The following is a 25,559-nucleotide window of genomic DNA, read 5'->3' as shown; positions in this document are numbered from 1 at the left end:
CTCAGACATTTCTTACCCAGCATGCCCTGGCTCTTCCAGGTGTAGTCGTACCAGGTCTTGATGCGGTTCTGGACCTCGCGAGGGATGTTGTAGGAGGTCATGTACTTAACCGTGCTGTCCATACAGGCACGGTAGTAGTTCTCCCCGGCAGTCGCCGCTCCAACTACATCCCTCATCTGACACATTGCACCAAAAACCAAAGGGGGCGGAACCACGTTAGGTCATGGATGGCCAAAAAGAAGCAGAGCTGTAAATGGTGGTTTTACCGACCTGACCGATCATGATGGAGAAAGCAAAGACGCCAACAAAGTAATTAATGAGTTGGAAGCAGATTTCAAAGACAGTGGTTGGGTCGGGCAGTCCTCCAATGGTGATCAGCGTCTTCACGGCAAAGTAGTAACAGCGGATGTACCTGCAGGAATGAAAACAGTCCATCGATTCATGAAGAGCTTCAACTTTAGTTTAGTGGAAATGCACTTTTAAGATATTCTAACCTGATTTGAAGAACCTAGAACATTTTAAAATTCAAACTTCTACTGGGTTTTGATTCCTTCAAGGATTTCAGCAAAATGCAACATAAAGCTGACGAATCTGTGATAGTTAAAATTTAATTATATGGGTAAATTCAATCAATAACCCAGCCACAGCTGTGAGGCCAAACTAACCATCACCTGTGGATCAGAGACACAGTATAACACATTCACATCAGAAATTTCCTGTCAATTACAGTGAATAAAAGGTTTTGTTACAATAAGTCGGTGACCCTGATGTTAGTAGATCTGTCCACTGATGTCTGAGCTACAACTATAACCAAATCAGACATAGTGAAAATGAAGCACGATCACACTGCTCCAGTTTTACAGATGACGTAACTGCCATACAGTCTGTTTGCCCTGTTGAAGAGCAAACAGTTATGGCTCTTCTATATTCAGATTTCCTCTTTCTTCCTCATTCTGACATCCAGAAACAGACAGAATCAGTCTCACATCGTTAACATTGAACCCTTCTTATTGCAAAAATATAAATCTGAATTCTTACGCGTTGCCTTTTCCATTGTAGACCCACTTGGTGGATCCCAGTCCTTCATAATCGGAGCCCCAGTAGAAGAGGCAGGCGTTGATGTGCAGGGAGTACAGCAGGTACATTGAGGTTCGGATCACCCTGACATACAGCGGCAGAAACAAAAATAACATCAAAAATTCAAGAACAGCAACAAGAAAGAGATCTACTGAAATAAATTATATTTAACCTGGGCGTTCCTCAAGGATCCAAACTGGGGCCACTACGAATGCATTTAGGCTTTTTGCAGATGGTACACTGTTTTTGTTGCTCTGGGTAAAAACTCTTTTGGCCATTTTTTGGTGCCTAAATGACAAAACCTTCTCCCATCAAAATAAAACTAAAATGATGACCATTCTTATCAGCTGAAAAAACTGCACCATGTCCCTGAACCCTGCCACTGAAAACTAAACTAAAGTAAAAGAATAAAATAGTTTTTCTGGGTGTGTATTTTATATTTTTATGCTGTTAAATGTAATATTTTACCATTTTTATGTTGCTATTTTCATATTTTCTATGATCTCTGAGGTAAATATTTCTTACAGGGCAGAGTCAAAAAAACATTTATCCTGATCGGAGAAAAGAAGTTTAACGAGGTTTGTGACATCATCACTTGTCAGTTTAGATGTGTGAAGATTCATATAGAGCTAGAGACAAGACTGGCAACCTTCTGGGAACCTTCGGTAATCAGAGATGGGCAGTAATCTGATTACTTTTTTCAAGTCACGAGTAAAGTAAGGGATTACTATTGCAAAAACGGTAAATAGATTACCGTTACTTTCCCGTAGGAGCGCTGCGTTGCTGCGTTACTAAAACCATGATTTTTTTTGCGAGAATGTCTCATGACAGTGACGTAAGCGAGTGCGACGTTCGTGACAACAGCTGTGTGCAGATCAACAGTGGATCATATATCGAGTGCAGGAGAGAGTATGAGCGTGCAGCGTTTAAAGCGTGGAAGTACTGACCTTACTTTGAGTTTGATTCCATAAAAAGTGACAAAAACATTAGTGTCCGTTGCTCACTGTGTGGGAAGAAAACTTCTTTTTACAGCGAAAAAAACCCCCAAACTTCCAAGCAAGCACCGAGTAGCTACGACGTAATGGGAAACTCACAGAGAAACTCGCGGATTAATAATAATAATGGATTGCATTTATATTGGGATGCCTCAAAGCGCTTTACAATACCACTATTCATTCACTCTCACATTCACACACTGGTGGAGGCAGCTACAGTTGTAGCCACAGCTGCCCTGGGGCAGACTGACAGAGGCGAGGCTGCCATATCGCGCCATCGGCCCCTCTGGCCAACACCAGTAGGTGGTAGGTGAAGTGTCTTGCCCAAGGACACAACGACCGAGACTGTCAGCCGGGGCTCGAACCAGCAACCTTCCGATTACAAGACGAACACCCAACTCTTGAGCCACGATCACCCCCCCCCGGATTCTTCAACTGACCGCTGCAGCTCACCTGCACCAGGGTAAACCTCCGCCTACCCCACTCCTGCTTTACAGGTGAAAATAGAGCAACAGGACCGCTGAGTCTTTGATTTGATTTATTTTCTGCAGTGTTTTACTTACTTACTTTGAAAGTAAACACAAAAAAGATTTTATTTTATGAGCTGGAATGTGCAGAAAATAGGTTTAAATGTTAAACTAATTTCTTCCAGTCAGAGAATGTTGCATATAATTAAATTTTTGCTTGATGCATAAAGTTAAAAGATTAAAACTAATAAAACAAGTTTTAAAAAGAGACTTTTCCATTTGATTACATTTTGTATGATGGATTATGCAGAAAAAGTAGAATTGGGCTGAAAGATCTATCGCTTTATCACCTCTTCAGGTTGTAAATCGTGTTTTTAAAAAGTAACTAAGTAATTAATTACTTTTGAAAATAAGTAATCAGTAAAGTAACGGGATTACTTTTTGGGGGAAGTAATCAGTAATTAGTTACTGATTACTTTTTTCAAGTAACTTAACTTAGTAACAAATATAGAATGTGCTTCCCTGACTGGTTTGTGAATAGTTCCTGGTGTTTCCTGGTTATTGCTCACAGTAGGACTGCATGTGTCTGATTGTACACATCTTGGCATTATGGGCTTGGAGGCAAACGTTCTCCATTTCTTGCACTTTTTCAAGTTTCACTGCAGCTAAGAATTCAGTTAGTGTTTACAGACAATTCAGAGTCTTCCATCAAATAACAGACGACCGCAGCAATCCTATGGACGGTTTTGGTGCATCGCACTCTTTGGGACTGATGACATCCAGCAACAGCCAGCAACCACTCACCAGCCAGTCAGGGAATATGCTTTCGGTAAAGACAAAAGGCTGCTGGATGGACTGCAAGCCTGTGTGACTGAGACCTAAACGACTGATAAACCTGCTGAAGGTAAACGGGACAAACTACACCCTCAGCAATGAAGTGAAACACTTCCAGGGTGACCATCGTGCCTGTTACGTGGAGAAATTGAGGGCTTATGTTTACTTACTGCCTCCGGGCGTGTTTGATGCTGTGATGACGATTTCATTATGTCATCAACAACGCCTCAAATTATACGGGACAAGATCTGAAGACCTACAAATTTTGGGTGCGTCTTGGTATTTTGTGCCAGGATGGGTTCAAACATCAAACACAGGAACAGGAACAGGTGGACACCGGTCACTGCTGAGGTCTTTAAAACATTTTCTTTACATTTTCACCTTCACACCTCCAACCTGAACAGTGATCCTGAGTGATGTTATGTCCAGGACAAACAGTGGAGAGTGAGGCTGGAGACCTTCTCACCTATAGATGTACGCTTTCTTCATCACAGATTCCATTCTGTCGTTGAACTCAGAGAAAACCATGTACTGAGAGAGGAAAACAGAGGTCAGCTGTTCATCCCGACCACAAAGATCAGCTGTGAACAAAGCAGAAAAACCTTCTGACCTTCAGCAGGCGAGGGAACCTCAGCAGAGAGTTGACTCCAGTGAAATAGTAAAATACCTCCAAAGGAAACAGGCTGATGATGTCCATCTGCAAAGCACACAGCAAACACTCACCAGGGGGAAACCAAAGGGTTAAAGAAGTTCTAGAGATCTGAATCAATCCGTACTTTATATTCAGAGAACCTGAATATAAAGTACGGAGACAGCTGAGGTTGTGCTGAGTTTAAAAAACTGTGTGCACAATGTAAAGACGCAAAAATATCAAAGATGCAGACTCGTTTGTTTTGTTAGGATTCATGAATCTATAGGATTATAACATCTTTTTTCCAGCAGCGTACACATATTTTAGCATCCACATTACCAGATACATCAGCCATCACTAGAAGCCAGATTTTATAAACCGGTTTATATTTATACATCTTATAAACCCACTGGTCCTGTTTTTAAGACTTGTCCATTGGCATCTTAGATTTTTGAAGCCAGACCTCATAAATGTGCTTTATCACTTTTCCCCTGTAATGTGACCATGATTCACAAAATAAAGATCAACTTTAATGTACTAATATTTAAAACTAGAGACTGAGACTATAAACTGTGTTTACTGAGGTCAGACTTTACATTCGCCCCCTGCTGGACGTTAGAGAGAATGCAGGCTTCCACAGAGAGTTATGGTTTTTATATACAACAGCAGATCCTAAACTTCAGATGAATGCAGCAGTTTTAGAAATATGAAAATCTTTTCTATCCCAGCCGAAGCTTTAGTGACAGCTGTGTTTCTTTATTATTATTTTTGATCTCATCATTTTAGTTTTTCCTGCTATTTGAAAAAAGAGAGTTCCGGGTTGAGAAAAGGTCAAAGGGAGAATAACGTTTGTTATTTTAAGTGATTTGATTTGTTTTTTAAAAAGGGAATATTAAAATGTAAACCCAATTAAAACATAATTTTTTTTAAATTATTCATTGTATTTTCTAACTTCCTGTGGCCCGCTTGCAGTACCTTTACCATCCACCAGGTGGCCCTGGCCCAAAGTTCTCACCTTAAATCTCTCTGTGGTCATGTAGTGCTCCCTCATGTCCTTCTTGTCGCACTGTGGAAAAGAAGTTCCAGATCAAAGGTGTTTGTGAGAGTTTATGAGATAAAATCAAAGTTTTATTTATCGTTTCATTTCTGCTGACCACGATGTCTCCTCCGCGGACGAACTGCAACCTGGGCTGGAAGACGAGGATATCAATGATGTAGATGAAGTCGAAGGTGTAGTCGGCCAGCAGCCACAGGTGGATGTTTTCGGGGGTTTGGTAAGGAAACGCCCAGCGGACGGGGATCAGCCATACGTTCCAGTTCCACGCCGCCACCACGAAGAACAGCCAGATGACGTAGATCAGGTCTATGGGGCAGAAATCCACAGTCAAACGTCTCTCTGACCTCCGTACATGACGGAAAAAGAAGAACCCATAAAAAAACCCTGGTAGCAGAGAGCTGACTATCATTTAACTTCATGTTCTTACTGCAGCGCCACCTGTTTGTGGTGACCTGAACTTCAGATAACCAAGAACCTGATCTTTGTGTAGCGCATCGTAAATTCGTCCCCCCCGGTGACAGTCTGACCCGGGGGGATGACCTCACCTGACGCGTCATGTTTCATCTCAAACCAGCTCAGAAACTTTTTGGCCACCAGCGTGACCTTTGCTCACCAGATTTCACTTCCTCTGACTTCGTCCACGTCCCACAAATAAAAATCAAGTTCAATCAAATTTCGATCCAACCTTAAAACTTTATGGTCAGTGCGTCAAGTGTGACATCATCAGATCCCTGTGACCCCTGATACAGGCACTTACGGTGTTCTGGCCTCTCTGCACCTTCTGAGGTGTCTCCTCCACAGGATACATGAGAGACTGCACAGCTTGTGTTTTACACTTTGCTCCAGAAGGTGCCCTGATGCTGCTGCAGCATCGCCCTCTCACTCGTCTGGGACCCGCTGAGCTCCTCACTGATCTATCTCTGAAAAGATATTAAAGACCGAGCTGCACCTGCTGGGCCAGAGTTTGAAGATCCAGAGGTGCAAGACAAGGTGAAAGGACACCAAAGCAAGGTGCGCACTGCCATTCAACGGGGAAACAATCTACTTCTTTGTCTCTTGGCTCCTCCCTTTAGGGGCCACCACACCAGCTCTGTCACACCAACCCCCTGCAGTCCTCCTTCACTACATCCATGAACCTCCACTGAGGTCTTCCTGGCAGCTCCGTCTTCATCCTCCACCCTCCCTCCTCTGCACATGTCCAAACCATCTGAGCCTCTCTGAGCTGTCCCCCTGATGGACGCTCGCTCCCAATAAACATCTGAACATCTTCAGCTCGGCTTCCCGTGTTTGTGTCTGTGCCAACGAATCACAGCAGGTCTCACTGCCATCCTGTAAACCTCCCCTTCCCTTCTGTCACAAATTACCCCTGAAACTCATCTCCACCCAACTCCAGAAGCTGAAGCAGTGGGTGAATATGGCTGTCCTGAAAAGTGCGGTGATGGAGAACTTGATTTCTCACCGGTGAACGGGTCGATGCTCGAGGGGAAGCGGAACTCCAGGATGGCTCGGAGCCAGCCAGGCATCTGGGGAAGTTTGGGCAGATTGGGAATTTTGACCTCATATCCCAGAAGCTCAAATTTAAACTCCTTTTCCTCCTCCTTTTCCTCTTCTCCTCCTCCTGCTGCTGTGTCTTTCTTCTCCTCTCCCGGGGGAGGCGGGGGAGGCGGGGGAGGCGGAGCTTTGCTTGGAGCTGTAGGGATCAGACAGGAAGCGCGAGAACATCATTTTGATGGTTTTACACTGATGCAGCTGAAAATCATTCAGTATTTGATGCAAACTGTTTAATCTCATCATTTATTCAAATCCTTCATGCACGAATATTGTTAAACTCATACAATCACTGAGCAAACCACTGCAGCGGCGTTTTGATGCAGGATTTGGTTCTATCTTATCAAAGCTTCTGACTCGACCTGACTCGTGAAACCGGTTTCTACGTACAGGCTGTGGGACTTTCTTCCTCCGATTCGTCCGGGTCGATCAGCCGTTCTTTCTGCCGCTCCGTCCGACCTTTGAACAGTCTGACGAGCTCGTTGAGGCGGTCCTGGACCATCACGCTGCCGACGCTGGTCGCCGACAGCGGACGTGTCCTGCAGGAGGAAGAACGGGAAGGTAAACATGGTGGACAGACAGATGGAAGCAGGGAGCTCATTGTGAGTCTGTGGGGTTTCTCTCACTCGTCGTCTGCAGACAGGTGGTCTCCCTGAGTGGACCAGACTTTCAAACCGACCCTCAGCAGCTCGGGATCGTCCTCGTCTGCAGACACATCACCTGCAACACTACAGACATCAACACGGACACGTGGAGAGGAAACAATAAGATGTTCCAGCCTACATTTAGTCCAGATTCAGAATGGCAGAACACATTAAAGCTGTCAGAGACTGATGCTCTTACTGAGGTTAAAGGAAGTCCCTCCATCCAGAACACAGCACGATAAAAAATGCCTCTAAAACGTTAGTGAGCTCAACAAATCAACAACAGCACCAATCACAATACTGAAGAGAGCTCAGTCAAATCAGAAACTGTGAATCATTTTCAACATTTCCAGGAGACGCTTGGTGTTTCAAGGCCCACAGAGAACCCGAAGCTCTTGTGAGTTCAAACACAGACTTCAGACTTGCTTTTATCTTCATCAGACAGGGACCAGATGGGAGTCCTGGACAGAAATTTGTCTGCTCTTTCAACAGAGAGCCAATCGGGATTAAAATTTGCAATATTAGTGGGCGTGGCCTCTGTGACAGAGGGGGATGGTGAACCCTGAACTGGACCTCTGCACCGTGTTTGTGCTGTTGGAGCCTTTTGCAAAATAATTTTACTCCTTAGACTTCCCCTACACACAATATGTTTACTTTTTGTGTCATAGAGGGTTAAAACGGCAAAAAATTTTGCCAGTGGGATTAAATGGGTTAATGACATCATGTGACCAATAATATGGCTGCTTTGAGGTCACAGTACTATTGTACTATAGTGAGAGAAGTTCACCAAAAGCGCAGGTGTCCATATGATGCTCACATACCGTCTGTGGAGACAGACAATCTTAAAGATGTGTTTATCGTGGTACAACAGAACATCGCATTGGCCCCTGAATCAACTGATGGTTGTCTAACTTGTGTAGTAGAAGCAGAAAAAAAGCTCTTTAAACTGTTGTTAACTGGTCTCAGTGATCAATGACAATAAAGTCAAGACTCTCCACTGACTCATTCAGATAGTAGCCTTAGAATAACTGCCCCAATAACCACCCAAGACGTTACTCACACGGCTGCTGAGCGGCGAGACCAGCTTCTAATTTCGACCAGATTAACAAGTCAGCTTCATTAATGGTTTCAAACACAGTTTCAGATTCACAAAGCTTTTATTCGAGCTCTGTACTCCCCTACATTTACACTGTCAGACTCTCTGAAGCTAATCTTCAGTTGTGGCCACACATCTGAAAGCATATTGATTTGCTCTCCTGATATTTAGACTGAACCACTGTGAAAAGTGATTCTAATTTAATTCTTTGGGTTAAAAACTGCTTTAAAGATTTTGGCTTCGTGTAGCTCTGTTTTATTTTTATTCCACCGAGACGTCATCTGAACATACGACTTACCTCAAAGACCATCGGAGGCCGATACTGCGCAGGAAGATTTGGGATGAAGACCCTTCAAGCAGAGCAACCGTGCATTGCTCTGCTTGTCAATACTGACAAAGTTGTGTATATTGTAGTGTGTATTGACCAGCAGTGTTTGTCACTACTGGTCATTTACAAATATTCTTTGCTCCCATTGGTGCCTGCTTTCATTAAAGTTGCGAGAATATTGACTTGGGACCCGCCCACTGCGTGTTTATTCCGTCTCTTGTTGCTACACGTCGAGGAATTTCATTGATATCTGAAGATTTCTGGTTATCTTTGAGATCAGCAGATACAAAAATACCACCTACTGGCCAATCGGATCTCTGGAAAAGCACGTCTCCATTCCTGTAAAATTCCTTGGATGTTTGTGTGCTGAAGGTTAACTGGGTTAACTTATGGAGCTGAAGACCACCTTCAGGTGACCTCTGACCCTGACAGTGATAACATGGGTATGTCAAACGTCCTTTGGTGTGCAGGCCTCTGAACATGGAGATATGAATCAGTTCAAACAGTTTCAGAAAGGATGGAGCTAAAGAAAGATTTAAGGAAACCATTTACATTGATTTTAACTCAGAGTTGTGTTTTTAATCATATTTGGAGCTGTTAGATGTTTCGCTCAGCAACTTTTAGCAGGACAAGAACAACCATGAAAGGATGCAAAGTTGGACATGAAGACAGGATAACACAGACATTAAACATGGATTCTTTCATACATTTACATGTCTTAGCGTGGTAACAGCGCCCCCTGAAGGCCGTGAGCAGCAGCATACACGTTGTGTGTTACCTGAGCTCTGGGGCTGTGAGATTGTTCGGTTCTGGTTCTGGGGTGGTGATAATCTGGGGGATGTTCAGACCTTTCCCTTCCATCACATCCATCGCCTCCACCTTCAGCTCTGAAGCTTCAGCCAAACGTTTACTGCAGTTTTCTGAGGACCAGAAAATAAATGCAGTTGGACCTCAGGCAACGTCTTCCTACACGAATCAACTCGCCCTCAACTGAACCGCATTTCAGGTCGACGTGTTAAACTGCTGTTTCCAAAGCACCAGCGCAACTTTAAACTTCTGCTTTCATTTATTTGTAGATGATAAAATGCTGATTGTTGCCTCTGGACACATCCAGAGGAAAAAAAAAAAAGAACTGATGAGGTTTTATGGTAAGAAAAATGTGTATTTAAATAAATATATAAATTTTTATACGTTTACGGGCCAAGTGTGTTCTCCAGTTTACAGATGTGTGGTGTTTACAAGAGTTATTCATCACGCTGCTTCATGAAAATCCATCACCAGGGGCAACAACGTGGCAGATAAAGAACTCTTCAGTAACAAATCCCATCACACAGACTATCGCGAGGTAAACATGGAGATTCTGTTGCCCAGTTTTGTTGGTGATTCAGCTCTAAACGACTCATTAAAAACAGCAAAGGGACAAGCACACAGCCTACAGCAGCTCAGACATCCACCTCCTCCTGATTACCTGTGGCGCGCTTAGTTGGCAGCTGATGGTGAAGCACATCAGAGCTGCAGAGCATGATAGGAGTGAGGATGAGGGGGAAATAGGACGTTCGGAGGCACTGGAAGTGTGTTTGTTTGGTTTGGCACTTCAAAGGTTTCGATCTACACAGATTATCTAGTCTATAATCTATAAGGTGTCTCTAGGAGTCTGCTGGAGGGGGGTGGGGGTTACGGCTGCTAAGGATCCTGGGACTTGGAGTTAAGGCCCCTGAAGCGGCTGTAGATGCTCATACAGCACTGCTGCGCCTGCTTGGTGAGCTGCAACAGCTCCTGGGTCAGCTGGGCGAGCTCTGGCGGTGGTGCCGGCACGGACAGCGTGGGAGGGGTGAGGTTATGGTTACGCATCAGCTTTGTGCAGCTCTCCAGGCACTCGGCAGCATGAGGGAATCGAAGCAGAAAGCTCTTTATCGGAGAGCAAATGTCAGGAACTAGACAGAGAAACAGCAGTGAGAAGGGTTAGCGTTAGGGTCCTAAAACCGGACCAGTGAAGGTAACGAAGGGCAAAGAAATCCATGAAGAGAGCAGTCGGAACAAGAGAAACAAGAAGACCGAACAGATAAAACCTGATTTTTCAGTCTCACCTCCACATCCACCTTCTTCTGCTTCTGCTGTGCTGGTCTGAGAATTAAGAAGAAAACAATTATTAAAAACAAGATATAACTGTCAATCCGCCCTGCAGTCACAGGAACATGACATGGTTGAAATTTCCTTAGAAAACCAGTGAGTGATTCTCAAGTAGAGATGCTCTTTTCCAACTGTTTCCAAGGAACCACAGGAATTGGATTTCTCACCGACGTCCACACGAACTAATGACCTTTAACACCAACAGACTGATCTCCACGACAGCTTAGCCAGCTCGGTCCTCTGATGGAGACCACTCAATACACTGAAAGCTCAGGACAAAGTCAAGCAGCTGGAACTCCTTTCTGACATTTTAGGTGAAATATCTGGGATAATCAGAAGAAATTAATCAGAGATTAACTCTTCGAAGTACGTATAATTCAGGTTGTAGAGTGCTGGTTTAGGAAGTGAGAACATACCAAAAAAATTAAGACCAATAAATAACAATGCCAGTGGTATCTGGCACCAGGTCAGCAGATCTTTCAAGTCCAGAACTTTTTCTAATGTGTCCTCCAATAATAAGTTCTTCAAGTTCCTAGATTGTCTCTTTGACTTTCACCAGGTTCTTCCTCTTGCTCTCTGGGAAAGAAGCCACAAAGATTCAGAGCCACTTTGACTCGGTCTTTTGTACATTCCTCCTTACATTCCTCAGGTTCTCAGCTACACCTCCCTCTGTACTCTTCCACCTTCAAGCTCATGGAGGGACACCGATTCATTCCCAACTAGTCGAGAGACAATCTCTCCAGCTTGTGTTGGTTCTACCTCACATGGGGTCTCCTCCTGGTTCGACATGCAGCAGGCATGCAGGAGACATCCTGGGCAAATGATGAACCACTGCAGGTGGCTCCTTTTCAGTGTGTAGGAGTCATGGCTCTACTCTAAATGAGTTCCTCCCCTTCCGTCCAGAGTCCCTTCAGGAGAAGCTCTTTTCCACAGGATGTGTCCTCGATCTCATTCTTTGGGTCACTACCTCATGACTAGGGATGTGTACCGGTATCCGGTGCCATGATGGCACCGGTTCTGACATAAACGGTAGTAACCAGACCGAAAAGCAGCGCACATTTCAGTGCTTTATTTCGGTCCTTTTTTTTTTTTTTACTGAGATGTCACACACTTTGGATTCTAGCCAATCATTTTACCTTTGCGAGCGTAGTAGGCAGGCCCAGGTACGTCCGTTCTTTTAGAGCAGAGCTACAGATTAAAAATGCCCAAGGCGAAGCGGTCAAAGTCTGGCTGTACTTCACAGCAAAAGATGCAAACTCAGCAGCAACAAGTGCTTTAAGCTGATACTGTGATACTGTGCAAAGGAGGTAACACCTCGAATCTGATGAAACACCTGGCGACGCATAGCATTTTTTTAAAAGCCGAGAAATGCGCCGTATTTGATAGCTTGCTGCGAGACCTCACACCGAGCACATCTACTGCGGGTGTGGTGCCTGTTATCGGACCCGGAGTTAGCAATATCCCCCAAGAACCCAAAGAGGAGAGTCCTGGCCCCTAGCCCTGCCAGTGTAGCAGAAATGATGAGGATGATGATGCAGCAGCAGCCGTTCTTCTCTGCGTGAGTAGCTTAATGTTGTTCGTGTGTAATTTACGTTGAGTAGGCTAACCACGTTATTACATTAATGCATGTAAGGTGAACTAGCAAACACAGACGTAGTTACATGCGGCTGTCTTCTTGTTTGATGGCAGATACTCCCTTCACCCTGGCCAAAAAGGCTAAAATGACCAAAGAAAAAGTGGAAAACAGTTAAACATGAGAGGTTTAGGACAAAGTTTGTGTTTTTTCCATTGTTTAAGCACTGCTTCCAGCCAAGAGTGATACCATATATGCCCCATAGCTGCAGAAAAGGCTAACATTGTTATCTTTTTACAAAAAGACAGCTAAACGAGGTTTTTGGACAAAGTGTGTGTTCTCCATTCTTTGAGCACCAGTTCGAGCACCGTTTAAGCACCAGCACCGTTTCAAAAGTACCGGTTTGGTACTGGTATCGGATAAAACCTAAATGATACCCATCCCTACTCATGACCAAAGGTGAGGGTAGGAAACTAGATCAAACAGCCCTTCTGTCAATCTACCGCTCACCTGTCAACATACTCGAACTCTTCTGCTTGGATCAAACTACCATCTACTGAAGCAGAATCCAGGAGACCATCACCTGATCCGTGGTAGTGGGTGGAGTTTCTGGAGGCAGTGGCTCAGGTTGTTGGGAGACTGGTTCTGCATCTGTTGAAGGAGTGGCTTCCTCTGGTGCTTCAGATTCAGTGGGTGGAGTTGGGGGCTTGTGGGTTTTGTCTGGAGCAGGCTCCACCTTTTCCACTTGAGTTGTTGCTTTGATTTCATCTTCAGCTGGGCAGACGTCTACCATGCACCTGGTGAAGAGGAGCAGCCGTCATTAACATCATAGAAGAGCGAACCAGACCTGCACAAAAGCTGCAGAGCTGATCCTTCCACTGACATCATCTGCACTGACAAGCAACAATTCACAGCAACGTTCATGTCAGAGTTTACAGTGTGAGGTGAATATCTCAGTGAGTTTCCTATGAGAAGCACGTGGGCACAGGAAAACTTACAATTGCAATGTAAGTGGCTTCTGTTTGAGGTATAATCTACTGTGGAAGGATCTGATAGGGAAATACTGACATTTGTACTCTTGGGTCCTGTTTTTCTAAATTATGAGACAAAATGTTTGCAACTGGTCAAACATTCAGGCATAAGGTTGTACCCTGAACCCCATGGGGCAAATATCTGAGGTGAGATCTTTTCTCATTTTTGCCGTTCACTGGATAACGTTGTTATTATGGGTAAGTGTGTACAGAGGACACGAATCGCATTTAAACACATCAAATTCTTTCTAGAAATGGTGAGCCAGTTTAGTTTGGTTTATTTTGTTAATTGTTGGCGGTTATATTAGAAATAACAGGATGCTGTCAGCATTATTTGGGAACATCAATATAATCGATTACAATACCTGCCCTGTTCAAGCAACACTGCTAAAGAAGACAACACTGGGCTGTGTCTGGGCCTGTTAGTATTTTTTTGTTCTAAGTAATCAAGGTAATCGATTATACAAAGCAAAATGTGCCCTCTTGGCTGTATCTCGGACTGAATCTTCAACTATAGTTAACCATAATGAAGCCACCAGAAGCAGGTGAAACACAGTAGCTGGCTGACAAAAACAGAACTGCTTTATTCTGTGTGGTTATACCGCCTATAAAAAAATCCAACCTACCTTTTGAGATCTGCCCTGATTCACAGAAGAAAAGTAGGCAAGACGCAGCAGAAAATAAAAGGTAAATGTAATCACTGGAAAAACTGAAAGAAGCAACTTCTACAGGAGTAGTGCATAGTAAACGTCTGGGCATAAAAACTATTTGAACCAAAGTCCTGCCCTGATTTCTGGATAACCATAAACTCTGAAAGCCCCTCTATACATACAACAAAGGAAACATCTAACGACAGAAAGTTAGTTGTTGGAGACCAAAGAGAGCTTTACCAGGAGACTCCACGTGAACCCATCATGCCAGTTTGCTGAAGTCAGGCCTTTGTCAGCGTAACGAAACAAGTACAACATGCAGTGAAATGTGTTGCGTCCGAGCTGCAGACGTAGCCACACCATTCCAGGGCATTCGTGGCGATCGTGGCTCAAGAGTTGGGAGTTCGCCTTGTAATCGGAAGGTTGCCGGTTCGAGCCCCGGCTCGGACAGTCTCGGTCGTTGTGTCCTTGGGCGAGACACTTCACCCGTTGCCTACTGGTGGTGGTCAGAGGGCCCGGTGGCGCCAGTGTCCGGCAGCCTCGCCTCTGTCAGTGCGCCCCAGGGTGGCTGTGGTTACAATGTAGCTGCCATCACCAGTGTGTGAATGGGTGGATGACTGGATGTGTAAAGCGCTTTGGGGTCCTTAGGGACTAGAAAAGCGCTATACAAATACAGGCCATTTACCATTCCTTTGGACCTAGCCAGGACCCTTACTGGATACTCGGAAGGAATCAAACTTACCACTACACTATCCAGCTGCCAAAAGCTTGCCCATTGTCTGCTTACCAAACCCCAGGATTAAACCAGGGACCTTTAGATCTACGGTGTAACGCTCTCCCAACTGAGCTACTTCAGCTGGCTGTGTCTGACATTCACCGTTAACAACAGGAATCAGCTTCTTAGGTTAAATCTGTGGTGTGAGGTTGTGTTGTTCAAAGTCTGGCCTGCTGTGCTTTTTGGGGCCGAGCTGTTATGACAGCTGGCTACGCTGGTGCAGATTAGGTTTGAACTTTTTATAAATATGCATTTATGTACAGGTGTCACTGATGTGACACATTTAAAATGTTTTCACAGAAGCACTGTATGGCCAAAACACATGTAGGAAATTAAACAATGTGTGGGCTGGACGTCATCAGTGACCCATCATAGGAAGGGCTGGATTTTGTTTTAACTACATGGCAAATTTTAAAAAAAGTCTCTAACATTCATCTTGGGTATACAGTTTAATTCAATTCAATTTTATTTCTGTAGCACCAAATCACAATACCAGTTACCTCAAGGCGCTGAAAGTTTAGTTTAACAACCGAATGACAACTTGAAGATTTGAAATGACCATTTCTCGTTAGGTCTTATTCATTGGCGCTAGAAAGGAGCCAAATAAAACCGGGTAGTGTTTTATTTGGCCAACCAACTCCTGCAAATACATTGGACTCTTTAGTACCCAGGCAACATTAGTGCTATGGAAAAGTAAACGAGCTGTGAACCAAGTTTGAGGAAAAAGCTATGGGAGAACTGACAGCGCGGCCCTCTGGTTTTATCCTTCAGGATGTTCTCCAAGTGACAAAACTGATTTCAGCTCTTAGTGCAGCGAGTCAAGTTCGAACAAACACCTGTTAAAAAGAAGAGATACCAGCCAGGAACGGGGCAGGACTTCAGTTTGCTCTAAAAAGATGTAAAAGGTTTAAAGCTTCATAAATCTGATAATGCCAGCAGGCACATCAGCCTCTTAGTGCACACTTGTGTGTGCAAACTATTTGAGTATCTTTTAGTTTCTTACTCTACAAGCAGACCAAATTCTATGACCAAACTTACTGATCAGATTTAGTCTCTTCCTCAACAGTGGTCTTGATTTTATCTTCCTCTGTCACTTTATTTTCCTCAGGACTCTGATTCTCTGTGCTGTCTTCACTGTCCTCCTGCAGGTTTTGTAACCTGAACAGCGTGCAGCAAATGTTAAATAAGATGGAGAGTCCCAGTCAGACACCTGAGACAGCTGAGCTCATCTTTCAACCATTCTGAAGCTAAAGGCGGTAGCGACAGAGCTAAGCAGAGAGCAGCGAAGGTGCATGAAGATGAAGCCTGCTGTTAAACTAAAAAGGCTAGACCAGCAGAAACTGTCCACAAACTACACTACTGTTATCCATGGACACATGGATATGCACACAGCAAACCTTTGGAGGCCTTATGTTGAAAATGTTGATAAAATATTTCATAACTCTACAAGAACAGAAACAAGTCGCACAGAGCGACAGCAGCGATCTCAAATCAATTTTCTATCAATTTAAAGAAAAACAGGCTGAATCCAACAATAACGCTTCCTATTCCAACAGCCTGTTCTTTGAATGGGACCTGAATGTATAGTATTTTTACGATTTCGTGCTCTAATTGTTTTAGATGTTCTCATAATTATAACATATAGAAGTTGGAATTTTTCAAGGTTTTATTTTTTTTGACATTTAATAACTAGTCGACTGGTTTGCGGAACCTGACTGATGTGGAAGGTCAGTGTTCAGGGAAGGATCTTACAGATGGCGTGACATAAAAACAGCTGTTATGAATGACACACCGACATCAGGGGTCTGTATGACCTGTATGTCCTGTACAGTGACATTGATGCCATACACCTTGGCTTTGTGTTGTTACATGACTTACTGTTGGCTAAGGTCAGTACAGTATAATGTTACATGTAGTACTAGTTAGTGTTAGCAGTTGTTTTTAACTTAGATGTAGCCAACTAGCCAATAAGCATTTACATTCCAGTGATTTTCTCAAGTAGTAACTTGAGGACACTACGGTTAGCTAGCTAGCTAACTTAGCTTACATAGCTATCTACAGAAATATGTTAGCTGTGTTATTAGCTAAATATAACACTATTAGCTAAATATGTTAGCTAATGTTAGCTGATAAAGTAACTTAGAAAAAACTAATTTATCTGCACAAACAGCCCTGGGAGTGAGGTGTGTGAGGTAGCTTACAAATCTTTAAGACTAACAAGTAAGCTAGTTTTTGCTTATATTAGCCAAGATTGACAGCTTTCAATCAAAGAGCCCCCATCAATAAAATGCTCTGCTGACGATAATCCTCATTTCCCCACACTTCAATTTGGCTAGACAGCATTCATTAGATGAAAAAGATTTTTTTCTAGTTATTGTTATCTAATGTTGCTAGCTAATGTGGCATCCTTTGATTTGAGTGCAATCAAAGATGAGAGAAACCAGCCTGTTGTTAAAGGCATCAAAGAGAGCTGGGAAATTTCTCTTTTCATGAAAGCGTACATGTTGCTGATAGGAGTTCAGCAGTAGCATGTAAGTTATTTAACACACTGTTCAACCCAACACTTGGAATATAAAGTGCTATGTGGATTGTGTTTGAGATAAGAACATTGTCTCACCTGTCCCATCACTTTCAGGTGATATAAAAGCTGCAGCAGCCTAAGCTAGGAGCACAAAAGCAGCATGTAAGACCCACAGCATTGTTATTTGGGCTTCACCAAAGGAAACTTACTCTGGATCATCCTCATTTTCTTCTTCCAGGATATTGGGCAGCCTGTTCAAAGCAAACAGGAGCAATTCGAGGTTTCAGGTCACGTTGGACTGTTTTCTGTTTACCATACTACTGCTCAGATGTTTGAGATACAACAAGGATCTTTTTTGATAAATCCCAATAAGCTCATAGGTTAGAGCACTTTGCCATGGCGCTGCTCATGCGTGATGTTTTGAATTGATGTTACTTACTGTTCATTGGACTCTGGTAGTGTTTCTATTACAATCTTAGCTGAATGCTCCACCTCGAGCTGGCGGACTGCCTCCTCCGCTGCCTTTCTGGCCATCTCCTCGGCCACACGAGCTGCCTCCAGACGCTCCTGCTGCAGCCTGTAACAAGATCAATCAATAGTCATGGATAGAAGAATTTATGTGACTTAAATAACAAAGACATCTTGCTAAAATTGCTCCCCAAGAACGCCCAAGAGACATCATCATCATCATCCTTATTGCACATATGAGACAAAAGACTGAGGCTAACCTTTCCTCCATGTGAGCTAGGACTGCCTCTCCAGCCTCCTTTTTGATGCTGTCAATCAGTGGACTCAACTCATCCACCTGTGATTCTGCATCTCCAGTCTGCAACCAGCCATGATTTTAGTTACTTAGCAACAGTTCACTCGAGCAGTCATCAGTCACCTAATGAACTCTGGTAGCACCATGATAACATTTACACAAGGCCTTTGTTAGTATTACCTTATCCTTCCCCATAGTGCTGAGACTGGAGTCTGATTCTGAAAACATTGTCAGACATAAACTGGTCCATGGTGCAAAAAAGGTTGGGGACTGCTGTCATATATCACACTATTTACCACAGTGTTTACAGTTCTCCTGCCATTTCACTTTTGCCATGGTACTGGAATACTGGTATCCTGGGTCTGCAAAACATACTATGGTACAACCAGTACTACAGTGGTATTTGAAGTGCTGCAGTACCTAAAGTGCTTACTAAATAACTTATTCTGGTAGTACCAGTTTCCCACTGAAAGTGTTAATTCAAAAATGACCGTGGTAACATTTAGATGGCCACAGTACCAGCACTGGTATTAACACTTATCCTTCCAAATGCCACTGGGGTTATTGGACCCTTGTTCTTAAGGACAAAAGTTTATACACCATCTACAATATTTACTACAGTGGTAATAGAAGTGCTGCCATTACTTTGGTGCTACCATAGTAGAGTGCCCTGTAGTTACTGTGAAACCATAATACCAAACATGGTACCATATAAATAGACACAGTGCCTACACTGGTACTACCATGTTGATTGTCCCATGGCATTGGGATACTGATATCCTGAAGGACATGTACTGGTAACTGAAGTGCTGTCATGCCTTTCTGGGACTACGACTGCAGAGCTGCTACCATACCATTCTTCCACATGGGTTAGTACCATGTTAGTACCATGTTACCTGTGGCAGAACTACAATTTGATTTAAAATACTTGTGTTCATAGTGAGCATATTACACTGGTGTGGCTCAGAGCTGTGTGTTACAATCATGCGGTCAGGTCAGGCTCACCTCCTTTTTGGATGGCTTCACATCCTCTTTCTTCTCCAGCTGTGGCTCTTCCTTCACCTCCGGCTTTGTTTCCTTGACTTCTTCCTGTTCAATGTCCTCCAGCACCAGGTCTGTGTTCTTCTGTATGATACTGACTGAATGGCACATGGCAGGAAGAACAGGGCTGAAGACTTTCTCCATATTTATGTGTTTAGAAGTCTCCAAGAAGGTGCAGTAAAAGCTGGAGTATTCATTTAAAAGGTTGTAATAAGAAACATACATCAATCTAGTAATCCTAACAGATGGCTAGTATGAAACTTTTGCTTTAAAAAGGTTAAAGTAAAGAAATGGACTGTGTTTGGGGTAATTCAGGTAATTCATACTGAGTAACTGCATTTTCATTCGTTTTAGATGTGCGGGTTTAATTATTAGAACGTCTAGATTTTCAAACGGCTCCTTTTGGTCCATATTGTGAAGTATTTAAGCACCTGCTACTTAACTGGCATGTCTGAAATAAATATTTTAATTGAAGAATTTAGAAATAAATGTGCTTTGAGTCCTAAAAAAGCTTAAGTTGCTAGAAATGATTAGATTTTTGAACAGTTGATAACTGATTGATTGGTTGGTTGATTGATAGGTCTATTGCCCTTTTCAGGTTTATAACAACAACACAACAGACACCTTTTTTCCAAATAATGTCTTTATTATAATAAATATTAAGCAAAAGGCTTCCTTTGTAGTCGTCTGCAATGATTTAGCAAAAACCTTCAAAGGGGACCAGTTGTGCTTTACCTCAGTTTCTGGCTGGTATCATTTTAATATGAATAAACATATTTATGTTTATTTGTATTCAAAGTTTCAAAGACTACGCAGAAGTCACTTGCTACAGGAACAGCACCCTCATGACGTACAGGCAGTACATCTCAAAAACACAAGGTGCTGCCCCTCTGTAGGCTTCCATAAGTCAGGCAATCAGAAGGCATTGGGCTTTTAGAGATGGGTACCTTGAAGAGACGGGAGCTAAAGCAGCTAGTTTCAGACAGGAAACTACATAAAGGGGCAATATACGATAAATAAGAATTATTTTCACCTGAGAATCTTGCCAAGTTACTCTGGTTAAGTTCCAGGATTAAAAGATTAAAGAGCTGGAAATGAGAACAACTGGTCCCCTTTACCAAGCAAGCAGTTGACGTGGACTACCAGCAATCCAGAGTTCCCAGTATGAAGGGGCACCAAAGGCTTGGACTTTAAACAGAGCATAGCAATAAAGACTTCCTAATCATAACTGGTGTTCATTAAAGGGGACATATTCTGCTTTTTGTTTGTTTTCCTTCAAATATCTCCTGTTCAGATGGTGGAAGTTCATATTAAACATGGGCAAAGAGTGAGATTAACCCTAATATGGTCATCTCAGACACGGATGCCCCGCCCACCTTATAAAGGGCAGCTTATCATAAGAAAGGGGGAGGAGCTAACATAATGTTTTAGACAAAGAAAGAACTTTGTGAATGAACAACGACCCGGTGTGAGACAAAGGATTATTTTGGACTTTGAATCATGCAAAGCTACTCTGTTAGAGTCAAACAATCAAAACAGGGAGCAGAAGCAGAATGAGTCCCCTTGAATAAAATCATACAATTGTGCCCCTTTTCTAAGTTTAAGTTCCGCACGATGGCTGTGCAAAACAAAAGCAGTGCAGCTTTGTGAGCGCTACAGGACTGAATCTTGCCGTAGCTGTGCGCAAACAGCTCTGAGTGTCCGTCAGTCAGTTAAAGTATCTGCTGCTGTCAGTGTCAGTGTGAGCGACTCTGTCCCGCTCTTCCTTCTCCTTTTATTTTAAGGGGCTCTGTCCGCCTTTCCCCCCTGAAACAGAAGGAGAAGAGCAGCCCAGTTACAGTCTGCCTCATCACTGACACCAACCCCTGACCTACCACTAACCAATCAATCAATTCGCCAGTGCACGTGTCACAGAATAATATAAATGGGGTCTTCTAAAAAAATAGATGTAGTAAGAAAATTACTTTTTAATTGACTTAAATCTGTAGCTCGGTTTAGGGTGTTTGTCATCGAAAAGTTTGGTTGTAACAATGAAACGCGAGAAATTTCCCACCTCACTTCTATTAAATCAGTAAATGTTTTTATATAGAACTTTAGTATATTTAATGAAGGCATCCAAACAACCAAATGCATTTTACACCCACTCCAAGAGTCACAGTGTAAGGATGAACCAGGTTTTCAGTCAGCATGATTTCTATAACCAACTTTCAGCCAACTTCAGAAAGTCTATATTGGGATCTTCATGTGTCAGTGGTGGCTGCTCAAAACAAGCTACAGCATATAAAAAGTCTCCTTTTCACGTGCATTTATATCGGATCATCGAGCTGCGTTTCCTGTTGTATTGTTCCCTTTGGGATGGATGGATGTAAATTATCTGTATCTCAGTATTTTCTGTCCAAGCTGCTCATCGTACAATTGGCCACTAATAAACTCACAACTGAGTGTGATGCAACTCTGATGTTGGTTTGTTGTTGTACTTACTGGTCTGCACCTCGTCATTTCCTGCATCCTGTATGAAGGAAACAGATGACACCTTCAGGTCACCTGACCTAACTGGAATTTTATGGCATGTTTGCGAGAGCTGAGCGTCGTGTAACAGCAACTCACCGACTTCTGCACGGGCTGAGGCAACATGCGACCGATCCCATTGACGATCCAGCCCATCATGCTGGAAGAACAACAAGAAGAGTTGACTACAGTCAACATCCGCATAGAATCATGGAGGTATGGTTTGTTTGGTTTTCAGGACCAAACCTGACTCTGAACTGCTTTTCTTCTGTCTGGACTAACGCTAGCTTCCCTGCTAACAAGGACAAAATACTTTTCTATCTCAACATAAACATGTTTCCACTTACTTTGGTGGCTCCTCGGCTTCCTTGGTGGACCTGTGAGGACAAAAGTAGGAGAGACCTGAGCTTCCAGCTTTGAAAAATCAAGCAAAGCTGCCTTAAACCTGCATTCTTCCTAATAACCAGCAGGGGGCGACTCCTCTGGCATGATTTTGTAGAAGGCTGTGAGAAAATGTACTTCCTGCTCACCTGATCTCTGAGCTAAGTAACACCTTCCGGTGAGTTTATGGTCTCAATCACTAGTTTTAAATCTTACCGAATGAAACATGATGCTCATTTTGTAAATTATGGTCCAATTTAGAGTAAAATAGATCATTCCGCAGGGCCTGATTCCCTTTTAAAGACTTTAAAACAGGACACAACACCGTGACAAAGGTTTGACTCACTTCTCGGCCTCTGGGGCTGGTTTGGGGACAGGTGGAGGAGCTGGAGGCGGAGCTTCAGCTGTTTAAAAGGGGAGGAGCAAATCATATTAGCACAATTTTACAAAACGGCACCACTGAATCCTAAAGTTTTACATGTCCAAGAAAAGGCATCTGGCAGAAAGAGGCTAAGTAGAATTACAGATGTTGGACGCAGCTTACACTGCTGTTAGCAACTGCATTTATAGTTAAAAAAAAATCAGAAAGCTGTCATCAGTTCGTAAAGATTTTCTTGCTGAATAATATCTAAACATGTATTTCCATAAAATGCTGATTCTATTGGTTTTTGTGAAGGTTATCTACAACTATTCTGACCTCTGTGTTTTCAACCAGGACCAAATATCACAAAAGTACAGCCAGTCGAAGGTGATTAAATGTCCAAATGTTTGTTTTAGAAAGAATAAGTACTCTCTTTTCTCCAGCTGTCAGCAGAACATGATGTTTCAGGTGAACTCAACCAAGCAAAGCAGTTCAAATCAAACATTTACCACCACAACATGAAAGAAAATCTCTGAGCTAAATAGGTCTATAATGATGATTTGTGGCTGAATGAGAAGTAAAGATACCTTTAGCTGGAACTGGAGCTTCAGCCTCCGTTTTTGAGCGAACATGGATCTCTGGCTGAGGAACCACCTTCTCGATGCCCTGTTTGATCCAGTCTATCATGCTGTGAGTAAGAACACAGGCAGATTGAAATATCACATGAACAGTTAGCTCCTGTGAGGTGGCTGAGTTCTGTTTCTTTGTGTTAACCTTCTGTTTATGTCTTGTTTGTCTCATTTTCTCCTCTGTCTATCTCAAGTTTTACTTCTTGTTTTGCTTAATTATCTTCACCTGAGTCTCATTTACCCATCCATCTCTCACCTCTAACATCTGATGCAGCGGTCCACAACCTTTTATGCCAGACAATATTTTCACGGACCGGCCTTTAAGGTGTCAAAGATAAATACAACAAAATAAAACCAGAACCAGTACCACAAAAAAGATTTATTCATAACACAAGGAAAAGACCTGGGGAAACAGAGTTAACAATAAAGACATTTAAAAAATAAAATTAAAAAACGATAAAAATCTTGAAAACCATGAATTTCACACCTGAGCCTCAGCCCTAGTGGCCCGGTACCAAATGGCCCGGGGGTTGGGGACCGCTGATCTAATGTATAAATAGTTCTGTCCGCCCCTGCATCTTAATAAAACACAGACGCTTATTTAAAGGAAAGATAATGTTGTAAAACAGGACGCTGACCTCGGTGGCTTGTTTTCAGTTTTGTCATCTCGGTCCGGTTTCACCTCCACCACAGTAACCGGAGGCTCTGCAGCTGAAAGACAAGGAAACTGATGATTGACTGAGCAGCAGCTAAAATCCAGTCCGTGTCTGCAAACATATTCAGGTCTGTTCTCACCTGGAGCAGGTGCAGCCTGACGCACCTGAGGAGAAACAAGCATGTAACCAAGGCAGGAATATTTTTGGTAAAAAGCTAAAAATATGATCATGGAGATGGAAACACTGCAGAATCTGTAATCAATGATTTCCCAATGTTTAAGATTACTTTTAGCTTTCCACACACTGTTGGGGTTTCAGATTGTGTTCAGGATTTCTTTAAATGATTGTGGTGGATGTTGGACTTTAGCAGAACTTTTAAAAAAAGAACTATTAATGATCTAAACACTCCAGAGTCAGATGTGTGTTTTTGTTTAAAATAAAATTGAAATCAGAGATGTAAATTAGCTTTAATAACTTTAGCTGACAGTCGATGGCCGGGTTTGGTCAGATACTTAAAACAAACACTATTTACAACAACAGTGAGACCTTCAAAATATGCTGACTGCTTAGGTGCAATTAAGGACTGGCCAGGAGTAACTTGGCCGAGACATGAACAGCTTTCAGATGAAGCTGCTGGAGTCCATCAGTCAGTGCTGGCGTACCTCTGCCGGCTGCTCAGCTGTGGGCGGCTCTTTGCTCTTCAACTCAGGCTGAGGAACAACCTTCTCCAGACCCTGAGATATCCAGGCAATCATCCCTTTGCTAAGGAAGAAACATGCATTAATAACTGTGAGAGGGATTTTACGGGACACTAGGAGGCGCTGCAGAAGATCCAGCGAAGCTTAATGAAGGATTAAACAGCAGCTCGCTATCTGGCATCTGATCTATTGGTGCTTTTCGTAAAGAATCTCGATCTCTGGCATCCTGCCTTTGATAAGCTGCTCACTATTTGGCATTCCGCTCATTGATAGGCTTTTCAAGCTGCTCACTATTTGGCAATATGCCTGCTGATCGGCTTATGAATCAGATTAGTATTTAGTTTTTATTATGGTGGTTACTCACTCGTCTTCGGGTTTACTGTCAGGGCAGAAAATGCAAAGTCCATTACTGAGTCTAACAGTTCTGACGTTTCCGGCTTCTACACAAATATCACGAGACTGAACACAGAGCTGTTTCACACACAGCTGTTTACCTGGCTGGTTCAACTTCCTCCTGTGAGTAGGCAGCATGAGTGAAAAGAGAAGGAAACACTATGAGAACAATAAAAGAACTGCTGGATCCAGCTGCAGCAGATGTTCAAATCGATCAGACCAAGACTCGTAAAAACATCAGCGTTTTCTGAATCACAAACTAACTTCTCAAACTGGCCCTACGAGCGCTTTCAGAGAGACATCAAGCAGGTGTGGGGTTCAGATGAAGCTTTCAGGAAGGACTACAGGTATAATCCTGGGAAACTGTTAAGGTGAGATTGTTAGCCAATTATAAAGATAGTGAGCATTCAGGGTCAGGTCAGGTCTGGACACTAGAAGAGTCGATCATGCTTGGAGAATATAAGTCAGCAGAAGAAATGGGCAAAGAGATCAGTTTCTGACTGTAAGTGGTCTCTTTGTGTCTCTGCTTCTGTTTATTTTTGTCTTTTTGTGACTCCTATTATTAAAAGAAGGAACAGTTTATGTTCTGGAAGGTTCACAGCACACTTAAACCACTAGTGAGATTTTAAAAAGTATCATTATTATGCAAGACTTCCGTTTGCTGATTTCTCCTCTGCTTTTAACAAGATGCAGCCTCATATTTGTGCGAGAGCGCGAGTCTGTCCAGGTCCTTGTTAACGGACAAATGTCCAGTGGGATTGTGTGAAGCTCT

At 43.0% G+C, this 25,559-nt stretch overlaps 1 protein-coding gene across 5 annotated transcripts in view; it reads right to left on the bottom strand.

The window, feature by feature from the left end:
* Window positions 1-25,559, bottom strand: part of cngb1a (cyclic nucleotide gated channel subunit beta 1a) — a 37,072-nt gene that overhangs the window by 5,230 nt on the left and 6,283 nt on the right. Inside the window, exons 6-34 of one of the 5 annotated variants that reach the window (XM_085278787.1) lie at window positions 24,889-24,908; window positions 24,759-24,773; window positions 24,359-24,458; window positions 23,836-23,860; window positions 23,679-23,751; window positions 22,999-23,099; window positions 22,397-22,454; window positions 22,017-22,046; window positions 21,769-21,829; window positions 21,643-21,670; window positions 19,126-19,259; window positions 18,086-18,183; window positions 17,797-17,934; window positions 17,567-17,608; window positions 15,875-15,994; window positions 14,038-14,052; window positions 12,964-13,177; window positions 10,765-10,801; window positions 9,456-9,597; window positions 7,236-7,337; window positions 7,000-7,148; window positions 6,521-6,751; window positions 5,159-5,367; window positions 5,020-5,070; window positions 3,984-4,070; window positions 3,840-3,904; window positions 1,039-1,161; window positions 271-412; window positions 17-176 (exon numbers count right to left, since the gene is read on the bottom strand). In XM_085278787.1, the coding sequence (XP_085134913.1) occupies window positions 17-176; window positions 271-412; window positions 1,039-1,161; window positions 3,840-3,904; window positions 3,984-4,070; window positions 5,020-5,070; window positions 5,159-5,367; window positions 6,521-6,751; window positions 7,000-7,148; window positions 7,236-7,337; window positions 9,456-9,597; window positions 10,765-10,801; window positions 12,964-13,177; window positions 14,038-14,052; window positions 15,875-15,994; window positions 17,567-17,608; window positions 17,797-17,934; window positions 18,086-18,183; window positions 19,126-19,259; window positions 21,643-21,670; window positions 21,769-21,829; window positions 22,017-22,046; window positions 22,397-22,454; window positions 22,999-23,099; window positions 23,679-23,751; window positions 23,836-23,860; window positions 24,359-24,458; window positions 24,759-24,773; window positions 24,889-24,908 (2,770 nt within the window). The remainder of the gene's footprint in view (window positions 1-16; window positions 177-270; window positions 413-1,038; window positions 1,162-3,839; window positions 3,905-3,983; window positions 4,071-5,019; window positions 5,071-5,158; window positions 5,368-6,520; window positions 6,752-6,999; window positions 7,149-7,235; window positions 7,338-9,455; window positions 9,598-10,764; window positions 10,802-12,963; window positions 13,178-14,037; window positions 14,053-15,874; window positions 15,995-17,566; window positions 17,609-17,796; window positions 17,935-18,085; window positions 18,184-19,125; window positions 19,260-21,642; window positions 21,671-21,768; window positions 21,830-22,016; window positions 22,047-22,396; window positions 22,455-22,998; window positions 23,100-23,678; window positions 23,752-23,835; window positions 23,861-24,358; window positions 24,459-24,758; window positions 24,774-24,888; window positions 24,909-25,559) is intronic. The other 4 variants (XM_085278946.1, XM_085278861.1, XM_085279029.1 and 1 more) reach the window with 4 other exon arrangements.

The sequence above is a fragment of the Mchenga conophoros genome, linkage group LG1, assembly GCF_057382185.1.
Source record: "Mchenga conophoros isolate Kocher_MC1m ecotype Shallow Benthic linkage group LG1, M_conophoros_male_GT1.1, whole genome shotgun sequence".
NCBI classification, from domain to species: Eukaryota; Metazoa; Chordata; class Actinopteri; order Cichliformes; family Cichlidae; genus Mchenga; species Mchenga conophoros.
This window is presented reverse-complemented; position numbering and strand designations above follow the sequence as displayed.